Source organism: Anser cygnoides, chromosome Z (assembly GCF_040182565.1).
Source record: "Anser cygnoides isolate HZ-2024a breed goose chromosome Z, Taihu_goose_T2T_genome, whole genome shotgun sequence".
Lineage (NCBI taxonomy): Eukaryota > Metazoa > Chordata > Aves > Anseriformes > Anatidae > Anser > Anser cygnoides.
The window spans coordinates 41,276,720-41,290,975 of NC_089912.1; the positions used below are offsets into that span (position 1 = coordinate 41,276,720).

The 14,256-nt window shown below is 39.4% G+C and overlaps 1 protein-coding gene across 3 annotated transcripts in view; it reads left to right on the forward strand.

Annotated features, from left to right (window-relative positions):
- The window catches only part of PTCH1 (patched 1), a 72,512-nt gene extending 58,664 nt beyond the window's left edge, over positions 1 to 13,848 (forward strand). For 2 of the 3 annotated variants that reach the window (XM_066987888.1, XM_066987887.1), the window contains exons 20-24: positions 2,469 to 2,611; positions 5,590 to 5,689; positions 7,065 to 7,319; positions 8,408 to 8,937; positions 10,604 to 13,848. In XM_066987888.1, coding sequence (XP_066843989.1) covers positions 2,469 to 2,611; positions 5,590 to 5,689; positions 7,065 to 7,319; positions 8,408 to 8,935 — 1,026 coding nt within the window. In that variant the 3' untranslated portion in view covers positions 8,936 to 8,937; positions 10,604 to 13,848. Of the gene's footprint in view, positions 1 to 2,468; positions 2,612 to 5,386; positions 5,404 to 5,589; positions 5,690 to 7,064; positions 7,320 to 8,407; positions 8,938 to 10,603 lie in introns of those variants that run through there. The other variant, XR_010827479.1, reaches the window with a different exon arrangement.
- The last annotated feature ends 408 nt before the right edge of the window (positions 13,849 to 14,256 follow it).

The following is a 14,256-nucleotide window of genomic DNA, read 5'->3' on the forward strand; positions in this document are numbered from 1 at the left end:
TGAAAAATAGTTTTCCAATGTGATGAGGAGGAGCAGAGGAAAAAAGAAATGCATTTTATGTAAACATTTTTAACATTTGCAAAGTTAAGTGTCCAAATCTAGAGTGCACCTATTCACCCAGCTTAGTCAACCTGATGTACACAAATGTGGCAAAATGACAGAGCTCTTGCAAGGGGGCAGTTTTGGGTGATCAAGGTCTGTAAAACTCATCTTGCTTTATTTAGTGATAAAGAAGAGATTAAAGGGCTATTTTTCTGTGTTCACATTTGATAGTGTCAGTGCTGAACTTTCCAACACTTTGCACACTCCGCAAAAGGAGATGAGAACTGACGGGGATCTTAGCACACTGGAGATGTGTATACAAAAATGGGGCACAAGAAGTGGCAGGATGATAAAAATAATTTTAAGAAAAGTTGTAGGGGAAGGAGGTTAAATAGAAGCAACCGGATCCCTGAAGTGGTGATGCTTTTTTTCCCCTTACGCTATGGATAGTTAGACTTTTGGAGGTAAACATGTTTGCCAGCACTTGATACATTGGGAAGTTTTAGAAACCAGCTGCACAAGAGGAAGAAAGAAATCACAGTTTCATAGAAGTGACATTTTAAAAAAGGAAAATTGGAATACAGAAGTACAAAACACTTGTTTGTTTCTAAATGGAAATAAACCAATTTAATTTATAGTACCGTTTATATGTAAGTAAAAATCACCTGTGGCTGAAGCTAGAGTGCCAAGTGAATTTAAAATTGTGTTTTTTCACATTGAGTCTGGTGTCAAAATCTTTCCAACACAGGCTTTGACATAAATGCTTAGTAGACCTCAGATGATGGTAAGCAGTATATTCATAGGACTTAATGAATATACACCAGTCTTGCATTAAAAAAAAAGGCACTGTTGGTACAGACCTTGGATTGAACTTGTTGAAGAGTAATTAACAGTCTACTTGTGGTTCAGTTCTCTGCTGTCACCTGTGAATTGTCACTTCATTTTTTTCATTTTTTTTTCATTCCTGCAAATAAATTCTGAGTCAATAGTAGACTCTTGTATTATGCATCCTTTAAAATCACACATACACATATGTAGTTTAGATAATGTTTTAATATGTTTGTGGATCAAATCCCACAGCTCCCATAGCTGCCATTCACAAGAGTCATCTCATTGACAGCTGCCTTTACCCTGAGTGGGATTCTTTATCCATTTGTGGATATGGGAATGTAAAATGTCCTGGACACGTTAATTTTCCATATACCATCATTAGTCCAATTGTAAAGATTAATATTACATGTTTGGGCTCCCTACAGAAATGAGGGTTGGGACCCTTATTCCACATGTTTTTGGTCTGTTTGTCCCACCAAGTAACTTTTTAATATGTTGATTGATTTCAGCCAAATTTTGTTAGGTAAGTGAAAATAAGCTGCCAGAGAAGAGATACTTAAATACCAGGACCATGTGGAGGGTAGCTTCTTGAGCACATGTTAGTAGATGCAAGAGATTTCACCTAGGAGAGAAACCTTATAAATCACAGGGAGAATATCAAACAGATTGCTGTTTTCTTAAACTGTTACACTATACAATGAGAAGACCAATTCGTAAGAAACACCATTTGAGTGTTCTTGATGCAGCTTGTTCACTAAGGAGATTTAGGGAGAAAGATGGACATTTTATGAGTTATATTGTTGCTCATGCACTACTCTGTTCCGTATTATTACTAAGGCAATTTTATGTATAAGGCTGCTAGCTTTGAAGTAGTAAATGTTGCAAGAAACATTATTCTTGAGTGAAATAGAAGTATTAAAACAGCACATAGTCTAGAGTTACTTTATGCCAATCCCATTGAATATGCTGGCAACTCTCCATCAGTTGGGCGCTTTCTTCCTATGATGTCTGGATCCTCAGACGTGTGAAGAAGAAATGTCCTGTACCAATGGACACTTCTTTGCATATGACAGAAAGACCTGACTCACTGATAAATGTTACCATGGGTGGGCGTATCTGAACAAAGGCTACTGGTCCTAGCTTGGTGTAGGAAAACCTCAGTCAGTGTTGGCTATTTTTACAGCAAACTTCCCATGATAGTAGTGGAAGCCATGTCCCCTTGAGAGTTTGAAGAGTAGCTCTATAATTTTTACACCTGAAGTGCTCTCACCGTGAAATGAATTCTTTCCAGGTGGAAATAAGCAAAGCTGGCAACATGAAAAGTCTACTGGTGCAAGCAGGCTTTGTTTCCAAAAATTACTGCTAGGGCTCTGATTCTTTAATCAGTGCTTACTCTGGTCGTGTGACTTCAGCAGCAGCTATGTGCTATGACTGCAGATTCAGACCTTGTCTTGAAGGTTAGCCAGCTACAGAGATATTTTCATAAACTGTAGACTGAAGTAATTAACTGGCAAAAAAACTGTGCATGCTATGAGAGAGACTGTTTGACAGGTTGTATGTATCTGTGTAATGAAATGAATTTCATTGTTTTACAGGCATTCTTAACTGCCATAGGAGACAAGAACCATAGGGCTGTCCTTGCCCTGGAACACATGTTTGCACCAGTGCTGGATGGAGCTGTGTCCACTCTGCTTGGAGTGTTAATGCTCGCAGGATCAGAGTTTGATTTTATTGTCAGGTAAAGCATTTGCGTGTGTCTTGACTTTATTTTAAAAATAAAAATAAGTATGCTTTTAGTATTTAGTCATTTCAGTGTGTCTGTCATTTTATTACTATGCATGGTGTGTCAAGCATGCTGACATCATGGTCCTGCTTTCCTTCTGTTTTATTAACTCCTTGTTGCATGCTAGACATAGTAGTGTTTCCATTGCTGGTATTAAAATCTGTTCCAGGAAAATCTGACTCCCAGCGTGGAAGGAAACAAAAATGGCCCTCTTCAGCAAAGTTGGCTAATTCTGGATTTGAGTCAGTTCAAAATAGCGAGTATTGTCTGGTATTAGCTGGGTTTGACCTTTAACCTTTAGATCCTCCAGACTTCTTGTATGCACAAAAATTTTATGTTGAAAGGACACATGAACCTACAAACGTGCTGCAACTGTGCTGCAAGTGTCGCTCTCTGGGCCTTCTCCTTCTGTCGTTATACGAGGCTTACAGCAGTGCTGAAAGCGGAGAGAAAGAAAGCTCTGGTTGGGAGCTAGGGAACCATAAGTATGAACACAGAACTTCATATTAAAATTTTGTAAAGCAAAGCCTGAAGGCCCTTCTGTTTAGAACTACAGGCAGGCTGTTTCTTGTGGATTTAATTAAGAATGTGAATTCGTCGAGTATGAGAGGAGAGCAAGTTTTTCTTTTGAGGGGAATTTGAGAAGTTCAGTGAAACAGATCCTATTCTATTCCAAACAACCTGTGGAACTCTGCAAAATGGCTAATCTTAGAAGTAACACAGGTTCTTTGTGGCAAACTACAGCATGAAAAAAAAAATTTTAAGACCTAAAACAGAACTGAGGTAGAACCGGGCCAAATACAAGTTGTCTTTAAGATGACTTAACTACTTAGGTAGACATAAGCTGGATAGATGACCAGACTTTGCTGACATCCACTTGACAACAGCAACAAAACATCAGAAGCAAGAACTGAGAGAATGGCTGCTAAATCTCATTAGGATTTTTTGTTTATGTGTATAAGAGATCTGAAGAAAGCAAGGTGGCAGGAGGTTTGTAGTTGGACCTCATGAAACCTGCATGGGGATTATTGTTATAGAGACACCGCATCTCCTGAAGTATAACAGGCATTTTTTGAGGTCAGGATTTTTTATTTTATTGGTGTTGAACAAATAAGTTAGAATTATTCTTTTAGGAGCTGATCTTGTAAGAGATGGAGGTGTTTGACATATAGGTTACTTACAGATTTAACCTAAATTTACAGGGGTACATTTGGTGTTTTACTTTCCTACTTAACAGACCAGATTTTGGCAAGAATATTTTTGTGTCATTGCAAATGGATGATTGTAGCAGCCCTTCATGCCAAATTTGGATTGGATATTCTCTTAGTATATAAAATGTGCCTTTCAACTTTTCAACTTACGTTATTTTACTTTTTTGGGCCATCAGTTTCTCATTTTCTAGCACAATCTGACTTTAGTTTGCCCTGTTTAAAAAAAATACAGTAAAATAAACTATCAGAGCCCAAGTATTGTTATAGTGGGTGAAGAAGATCCCAAACTTCCGGAAGGGGATAGATTAGTCCAACAATGTGGAAGATTAAGTAAATTAACAGACATTGTATACACCAAGTGGTCAGAGCTAAAATCCTGCTGTTTATCCTAGTGTTAGATGGATGAGATGCAAATGTTTTTAATGCCTGTTGTTGATTTCTGTCCCAGTATAAAGTTCTGGTGGTTTATATTAGTGGAGTAGATTGGTTTGCTGATTTTTGCTAATGCAGATCAGAAATTCCAAAATGTTTATAATAGTAGGATATTTGTAGTTTTACAGGAGTCTGATATATTTGATCAAATGTGGAAAGACAGAGGCAGTAAAGTTTGTTGCCAGCTAGACAATGTAATCAGCAGACCCATTAGTAGCAAACTTGCCCTCAGTTCTTCTCCTACCCCTTCTCCTCCAGGAATTCACCAAGACCGAGTCCTTGAAATCATTAGTTACAACGCAGCCTTAAGTTTAGTCTGAGCCCCAGCTGTGCCGAATACCAACTAGCAAGGCTTTCCTTTTACTGACAGGTTTACCTTGGTATTCATGAAGGATCCCAGACCTTAGCCCTCAATGGTGGGAAAGGACAACCACTTGTGCACTTTCCTCTTCTTCCATAGTACTTCAGCCTTTATGTTTGAATTGGCTGACGCAAAACAAGAGTATTCAGAGATGCTAAATTGTTCAACAAAAGATTAGCCTGCAATGCAGCTCTGCCATTGTGGAGTGCTCTTACTCAGTACAATGCTGAAGCTCGCTATAGAATGGGCAGCATTTTCTTTGCAGAAAGCGGGTTCCTGTGTTGTAAAAAGGTTGCAATTTGAGCTATTTGGTAAAACTGGAACTCACAGAATTCTAGGCGGAAAGTTGTGATTAATGAACAGCAAGGGAAAGCCTTACCTGATACACTAGAGATTTAATTAGAGATTCTGCTGTAAGATGCAGAAGCATTTCACAGTGGATTAGCTGCTGCGAGAAGAGGGCTTCTTTTCCTTCTAGGCTAAATTGTTTAAATTCTACACCCTTCACTTCATTTGTTTGCTTCTGCTGGGTTTTCACTAATGGGGGCCCCTTTTCATTGTATTTGTGCTTTCAGTCCATTCAGCTATTCACTGCACATTCCATATTTTTGTGTTTGTGTAACACATTCATAAATAACATTGCATGCTTCCAGATTCTGGGAAATTAACAAATGTAATTTTTTTTTCTTTCCTTTATGAACTAACACTTTTGGTTGTGGAATGTAGCTTCTCTGATACAAAAGGTAAAAAAACCTCTATATCTCTATATAGAAAGTGATACAATTATTTAGTACAATATTAGTAATACTTGAGGCTTAATTTTATAAATGTATTATTTTAATATATTTAAGGGTAGTTTGTAATCCCTTATTACTAACAATATTTGTGGCTCCCTTCTTTTCCCCCCAATCCCTGAAATCTCACTTCAGGTATTTCTTTGCTGTTTTGGCAATCTTAACCATTCTGGGAGTTCTCAATGGATTGGTGCTGCTTCCTGTTCTTCTTTCATTCTTTGGACCGTACCCTGAGGTCAGTAAAACTCATAGAGAACAGAAGAAATAATAACATTGTCTTTGCAACCCCACCTCCCAGGACTACTCCCCTTTTCTAGAAACTCTTTATTTTTAAAATTTTATTGGATTTTTAAATGTAAAAGTTTCTTGCTCTAGTTTTATTTTAAATCTGTATTAAATTTGCTGTTTCTTGTTTATTTAATATTCTTATATTTTTAAAGTATGTTTTTTAATAAGTATTGTTTTAGAGGTTGTCAGCAAACTAGATACGAATGTAGGTTTTAAGTACACTTCTAAAAGCATAACGTGATATAAAAACTAGCCTGTAAAATTAGGCTTTTCCTCAATATTTCACAAAGGACGTTTCCTTTTGTACACATACCTTCCCCTTTCCTACCTCACTGCCTCTGTCGCTTTCCTCAAAATATTTAACTGAGCAGACCACCAGGAAGGCCTGTGTGGGCCAACATACACCAGTGGTGGTCCACAGACCACACCTTTATAACCATGACCAGAAGTCTGCCAAAAGGTCCCCCCGTCCAGTTGCCCCTCCCTGCAGAATGCTCTTGGCTCGAGCAAGGTTCTTGATGGATGGGAGGGTTCACTTAAATGTCGATGACTTTACAGTATGAAGCCCAAGTCCAGCAAAAAAAAAGGATTCATAGCTATCAAATTTGTATTTGATTGTACACTCTCGTTAACACAATTACTGTGTTACACAGGGTAATCTTTATTATGCATTAGTAGGATAAGTATGCCACGCTTCATTTGGCTGTATGTGTGTGTGTATAAAAGTAGAACACAAGGTATATATGTAGCATTAGTAATGTGAGATGTATTTTTTTTTGAATTAGTAAAACATTTTTGACAAGTGTGACATCTCTTACCTTCACAATAGTACGCATACATAGCCTGTCCCTTATTCAAACAGTAAGTATGTACATGTTATTACCACTGTGTCCTGTTAAGTGTGTACCTGTCTCCTTTTGCAAATAGTCACTGAACCATACTATACACACGTTTGAGGCAATTTATAAAGCCACGGTTAGTGTATGCTGCAGGGGGAGGGAAGCCCACAGGTGACTTCTGTATTTATAACTGCAAGAGCCCGTGCCCGTACACATACATGCACTTGCTGAAACAACAGTACCTAGAAGAACCTCAGTCATCCTGTTCATATACGTATCTGCAGGTGGAGATCGTGTCTCACTTTCATGCGTGTTTTTCACATTAGTACAGATGTTCATCAGAAAACTGGTGCTAGGGTTCTCACAGCATTGAAAGGTGTATTCGTCAGAAGAACATTTGTATCAAGCGATCACAATTAAAAGGGTAATGCTAATCATATGTCTTTGAAGGCTTGTAATTATAATTAGCGTTGTCATCACCAGGTTTCACCAGCCAATGGACGAAACAGATTACCCACACCATCTCCTGAGCCACCCCCCAGCATCGTGAGGTTTGCTCTGCCACCTGGGCACACAAATAATGGATCAGATTCCTCTGACTCAGAGTACAGCTCTCAAACCACAGTGTCAGGCATCAGTGAAGAGCTCCATCATTATGAGGCTACCCAAGGTCCCGGGGCACCGGTCCATCAAGTGGTAGTGGAAGCCACTGAGAATCCTGTCTTTGCGAGATCCACTGTAAGTATCTCAAATATTGGCTGCTGGATGGGCAAGAAGAGTGTTTGGGGTTTTTTATTTAAATGTATTTATTTTTTTGTGGAAGATTTTTTCATGTTTCTGGCTGATAATGCTTCGTGACTTTGTGCCAAAACTTAGAGTACTTATAAACAGGGAGTGAAGGCTTTTCTTATCCTCACTTTAGAATCACGTTGGGTATAAGGTGATGGTACCAGGGCTGAGGTCTCCGGGATGTGTAATTGTTGTTACATCGTATTGGCACCGATCACAAGAGAGAGCTCTCTGTCTGTTTGATGGCTGTTCTAGATGACCTCTTAGAATTGGGAGAGATAAAGAGATCCAAACCTCTTCTGTGCACCTCCTCGTGGATCACCATCTCATATACCTCTTTCTGACAGCAAACTTTGGAAAGAAAAAATAATACAGCCTAGAAAAAAGCCGTTTCAGGGTTGTACCAAGTCTCAGGCCTGTTGCATCTTGCTACTGGGTTGGCATAACTGCAATTTCAAAGGAAAGTGAAAAAGCTCTTGTCTCCTACCCCTGCTGATGCTGCATGCTGAGCTGCAATGTGGATCTGTTTTTGTTCAGCAGAGGCCTAGAAATAGGTACAAGCAGAGCCACATTTGAAGTTGGTCACGGTTTATTGACTGATGTGGCTGCTGTGCTTCACGCTTTTTACAGAAATCAGAAAACAGATTCCTACAGCCTATACAAACTACCCTGCTAACATCCTGTGTATGTACCCTGCACGGAATAGAGCCTTTTCCAAATGCCTGCAATTCTGTTTGCTGAATCAGTTAAGATGAAGTGCTTCTTATCCATCCTTTTGAAAACATGGACCACTATGTAGGAAGCCTATAATAATATTTTCAGCTGTAGTCCTGTGTTTTTGTGGTGTTATACTTTCCAGTTTTTAATAACTTCAGACAAAAACTGTTTGGAAAAATCAACAGTTACAAGGCTCCAGAACATGACCTTTGTAGAGCCAGGACAGCAGTCTTGTAAGTCTTCCTAGCGTAAGCTGTAAGAGAGCATGGCATTTGTTTTCCTTGCTTTTTCAGAGGCCTGACTGTGCATCTATCTTCCAGGTGGTTCAGCCAGAGACGAGGCACCAGTCAAGTCCCAGATTACAATCGAATCCAGAGGCCGGCACACAGCAGGCGTGGCGTCAGGGCAGACAACCCAAACGGGAAGTGAGGGAAGGGCTGCGACCACCTCCTTACCGTCCTCGCAGGGACGCTTTTGAAATTTCTACTGAAGGGCATTCAGGACCCAGCAATAGGGATCGCCTGGGCCACCGGGCTCGTTCTCATAACATGAGAAGCCCCGCGTTCGGTGCCATGGGCACCTCGGGACCAGCGTACTGCCAGCCTATCACTACTGTGACTGCCTCAGCTTCAGTGACTGTCGCTGTCCACCCTGCTGTGCACAGCCACAGCTCTCGGGGAGGAAGCTTTCCATCCTACGAGGGGTACCATGAAGCTGACCATGGGATGTTCGAGGACCCCCATGTGCCTTTTAATGTGCGGTGTGAAAGAAGAAATTCTAAAGTAGAAGTTATAGAGCTGCAAGATGTCGAATGTGAGGAAAGGACAGCTGGCAAAAGCTCAGTGTAAAGGTGGGTCTGTCTGTTGTAGCTGTGAGCTTTGCCTATGTTGGGCAATGGTGTGCAAAAGAAAGGGGGAAGATAAAATTTCTCTGAAGTACCTTACCTTCAGGTAGGCGTACTTCTTGATTCCTGTTCATCGTAAATCTGCTGACTGTGAAGATAGTACATTTTACACTGGATGAGATAGCACTTTACAGTACTAAGAAGTTATAAGGTGTCCAGACATGAGTTATTTCCAAGCACCTTGCAAAGTGGGTAAGTACATAGTACGGTCCCGGTTTACCAGATGAAGAGAATGAAGCAGATACGTTGTGTTATGTTCAGAGCTGTGTGATTACGTTTACTGTTGACAGATCCTGTCTTCTGATTACTGAATCTTCTGCCTTTTAAAAGCATAATACTGAATGACATTGTCTGGGAGAGTGTAAAACTGCTATCTGCTTTAAGAGAGATGGGAGATGGGCTGAACGAGGGAGGCAGAAAGGCCTGACCTTGGCTAGTGCACTGCTGAGCTGTGGGGTGTCCCCTTCACTGTGCTCAGGGACCTGCCCTGCCCGTTCACAGCCTGGAGGTGTCCCCTGGCCAAGCTCTCCCTCTTGCCAGGGTAGCTGCAGTGGCTGTCACAGATCTGTGTAGCTCACAGCTGACCTTCAAGGGCATTTAATGTGTTCCCATGAAACAATATTCCCCTTATTCACCCAGGCGTTTGTGTTACTTGAGACTTATATCATTGTCCCCCTAAAGCTAGCAAGAGAAAGTTGCAGGAAATAGTGCTGTTTAGAACAGACAAGATATTTTAGCAGATGTTTGAGGAAGAAAAATGCTGTTTTTTTTTCCTGAAAATGTTACGCTAATCTCACAGGGAGTGCTGCTTCAAAGAGGAGAAAGTAATTGAGTTTTTTACTTAAAAACTCTTTCTACTTTTTAAGTAGAAAACTTTTTTTACTTAAAAACTCAGTTGTGGCTTCAAAACTATGTCTCGGTATTTTAACTCAATCTTCCTCTACTGGGGAGAAGAGGAAGTGTTAAATTGTTAGCTGTGGATTCTTTTTGTCTCACTTTTCTTTTCGGAGCTTTCAGGGACAGACACTAGTGTGATCAGAGCAAGCCATCTTATTCTGGCTGTAGAAGTATTCTGTGTGCACACACATAAGTAGAGAGTTTTGATGAAAAATTTTTGATGGCTCGTGATAAAATTGCCTTCTGATTTATAAAATTTCTCTCCAAGCATCTCAAAGTTCAAATAGCCCTGAATGCCTTTAGCCTCACAGACTAGAAATACTGCAAGTAATAGTATCGAATGAGGAAATACTTGGGCTCGGCTTTTCCAGGTTTAACTGCAAGCTAATGCAAGAGTCTTAACTGTGCCCAGTATCCAATACAGTTTATTACTCCCTGAAGCATCCATTGGTTTCGACTAAATTTGTGGCAGGTATCTAAAGCTGTACACTCTGAAATGAAAGCATCTACATTTTATTTAATTGGTGTCAGTATCTTTTTACCAGGAAGTTCATGACTAAAATGAAAGAAGAGCCCACGTTACCTGACTGCTGACTGTAACCATAAGAATCATGAACTGAGTTTTAGATTAGCTTGATTTGCTTGTTTTTCTTCAACTGTAATGAATGTTTATTTGTTGGTTTGTTGTTTTTTTTCCCCCTCTTTATTTTTAAAGGGTGATAACTGAAGCAAAGAAGAGGCCAAAGATGGAAAACTGTATTTCCAGAACTGCTTGAAGAGAAGAACTGCTTGAAGTTATAGAAAAGGACATGCTGCATCAGGACAACAGTTCACTGTTACTGTAACCTATTGTATTATTTTGTTAAATATTTCTTTAAGTATTTAAAAGATGTACACATATGTAATATACAAAAAAATCAATGTAAAGTAGTATAATCTGGAGTCATTTGCCTTCAGACAATAGAGTGGGGACATTTTTGTTTGTGCTCTGTACTTATTGTACATTGATCTCTGTGCCACAACTAAGCTTAATCTAGTTCTAAATTTCAGCATAAGTTGCTGCTGCTTAAATATTGTATAATTTACTTGTATAATTCTATGCAAATATTGCTTATGTAATAGGATTTTTTTGTAAAGGTACATGTCTGTTTAAAATATTTTAAGTTTGCATATCACAACCCTGTGGTAGTATGAAATGTTACTGTTAACTTTCAAACACGCTATGCGTGATAATTCTTTAAAATAAGCAGATATGAAGAAAAGCACGTTAATCTTGGAGGCTTAAATAGATTTAGCTATGTGCAGGTTTTGTTTTGCTGTGTGTATCCATGTGTGCATCTGGAATTATGCATGCCTGTGTATGTGTGTTCCTGATGTACTGTAGTTTCTCTTATACTGTATGGTAACCTTTAGTGGGCTTATAAACCCACTAATGCTGATGTGAGTCTGCTTTTCCCTCTTAGCAGGCAGTACTGAAAACTACGTTGTTTACCAACATGTACCATAGACTGCCATCAACAAAGGCCCAGGATAAAATAGAAGAGAAGACAGGGAGTCAGGGTGTTGGTGTTGTGGTTCTGTTTCCCACACTATTAATGACTTGGTTCACGTGACTTTGGTCAAGTCACTTAACTGCCCTGTGCCTCAGTTTCTCGTTCTGTAAAATGGGTATAATTATACTTACCTACCTCCGAGAGAGTTGTGAGGCTTAATTACTGTTTGTGAAGTGCTTTGATACTTTTTTAAAAGGTGCCAGGTAAGTGCAAAAAGTATATTATTTTGTCACTTCCAAAGGTGCTGGATATTGAGAGGTGCTGGTGGTTACAGAAATTCAATGAGCACATGCCGTATTTTGATGCTGTTAATAACTATGAGTGGCATTAGAAGCTGAATAATCGAGTTGTCTGATGGTGAGCCACAGCTCAGCTTTGTCCTTATAGCATTCAAAGCAGTATCTTCTGTCACCTTATTTTCATGGCAGGAAAGAAGTTAATAGTAAGTGATAAAAATCAAATGGAAGGATAAATATATATATATATATATAAAACTTCTGTTTTCACTTATTAAGTATAAATGGCTTTCTATTGGGTCCAGGACTGTAATTAATGACACACAAGACCTGGGGTGTTCTTTTCTCTGTTGTTTGTATTTTCCCATGCTGCATTGGCACTTTTAATTAAAACAGCTAAATGGGGATCTCTTTGCAAAACTAATTTAGCTTTTTGTATTATTATTTTTTAACTAAAGATGGATTGCTGCAGGTGAAGGGTCTGAAAAAAAAAAAAACAAAAACACAACAATATGTGTTCTGGTTGGAAACAAACCCTAAGTATGGAGAACCTTAGATTAAAATACTAGAAGAAAAGTTTTCATTATCTCTGTCCTCTGCTTTCTCCATTATTTTTTTCTGCCCTTCTACAAGTTGTTTTTTTAGAGCAGGTAGAAGTGCAAATGTATGTTCGGAGCCAAGTAAACGCAACCAATATTCAGTTTCTAAATACAGCACTGGTGAGGCTTTTCTTCAAGTACGATGCCTGAAGGGCAGTGGCCGGTTCTTTGATGGGAAAGGGTATTTCTCCAGTGGCTTCAGGGAGTCTATCTTTGCCCACAGACCTTCCTAGCGCAGCAAATGGGGATAACTAGAATGCACAAATTTCCATGCCTTTTTTTTTGCTCACTTGAAAACACTTTGATATGAGGCACTTGTTTACAGATCTCCAATGTGAACGCTCGAAGAGCAGGTGAGAGCCTGGTATTGTTCCCGCGATACATAAGCTACTGTTTCAACGTACACTAAGGGTTAATGTCGCAACTGCCTACTGGTCCAGTTCACTGTCTTAGCATGAAAACTCTTAATGGCAAAAAGACGAGGGGCCCCAGTTTAGCACTAGCAGCATAGTGACCTCAGATCATGAAAACTCTGCAACAAAACTGTATGATACTAATTGGAAGCTACCTTCAACTGCCAAGTGCGCGCGCTCCTGTGTCAGAGGTCAGCAGGGCTCCCTCCCACTGACGCTGCCGCCGGCATGGCCGCAGCAGGCCGCCTCGCCTCGCCTTCCTCCCTCCCTCCTCTTCCTCCGAGGCGGCGGGGAGAGCCTCAGCATCTCCCACCCCCCGTGCGTTTGTGCGCAGGGTGAGCTGTCTGCTGCTTCGTGCACGGTGTGCGCCGCCTCCTCCAGTAGTCACATTGGCCAAGGTTGAACTCAGTGGCTGGCAACATTTGTTCTGTTTTGGCTTTGTCTTAAACTTTTTTTTTTTAATCATGGGTGATATTTATATTTTTGTATCATAAGAATGTTTTCTTACAGTATTTGTCATGCCAGTTTATAACAAACAAAATGCAGGGATTTTATTTCTATTGGAAACACTATTACAGCTATGTTTTTACTTTTTAATGGATTTTTATTTGTATAGAGTGCTTACTAATGTTAAATAGGAAAGAGTATATAACATTTACATTAAGGACTCGTCGTAGCTTTTAGCGTTAAGGAGTTAAAAGGAAAAAAATATTCAAACTGGGTCTCATTGCCTGCCTGTTTTGGTAGGAGTGGGTTTGTGTCATTTCAGTTACAAAGATAAAATTATGCCATATAATTTATTTATATGAAAATTTATTTTTGTAGTGTACATAGTAGTCATCAAGTCTTTTGACAGAAGTATATTTTTAAAGAGTTATATGTAATGATGATACCATTATGTTTTGGAACACTGCTGAGATGTGATTACGGTGCACACTTTTCCTTGTAAACCCCCTGGCAGAAAAGAAAGTGTTTAACAGTGTTAAGAGAGAAAGAGAGTGTGAATATTCATACAATTCTGAACTGTGTTTTAGTTACCATTTGTGATCTAGTGTGGTTCTCATTTTAAACTTTGAATGGAAATTTTACAAACTCTCTAAATATTAATGTTCAAACACTGATAGAAATTCTAACATGAATAAAAAAATATTATAACTTACTGCTTATGGACTTGTTTGTTTATAGAATGCTTTTTTTTATGTAATGGTCAACTGTGCAGATACAATCATGCAGCTATACTGATTTGAAGCACGGATTTGGGGTGTTTTAGGGGATTCACATAACTGGGAGGTTCAGTTTTGGCCCACTCTGTAGCAGGAGCCAATTCTAAAATTGTGCCTAAATTGTGATAAACTGGTGCTTATCTGTTGATTCTCTTGCTTCTTCTATATGTTAGGAGCATGGGGCTTGGGCTGGATTACACATTTCATTCTCATTCTGAGAAAACCATTTTGTGTAAACATTGAACACAAAGCAGCTTATGCACAGATTATTTGGGTTTAGAAGTAGGGGAAAGTTTTTCAGCTTTTGGTTCATTCCCTAAATTGGATTAGAGAAATAGCCTACT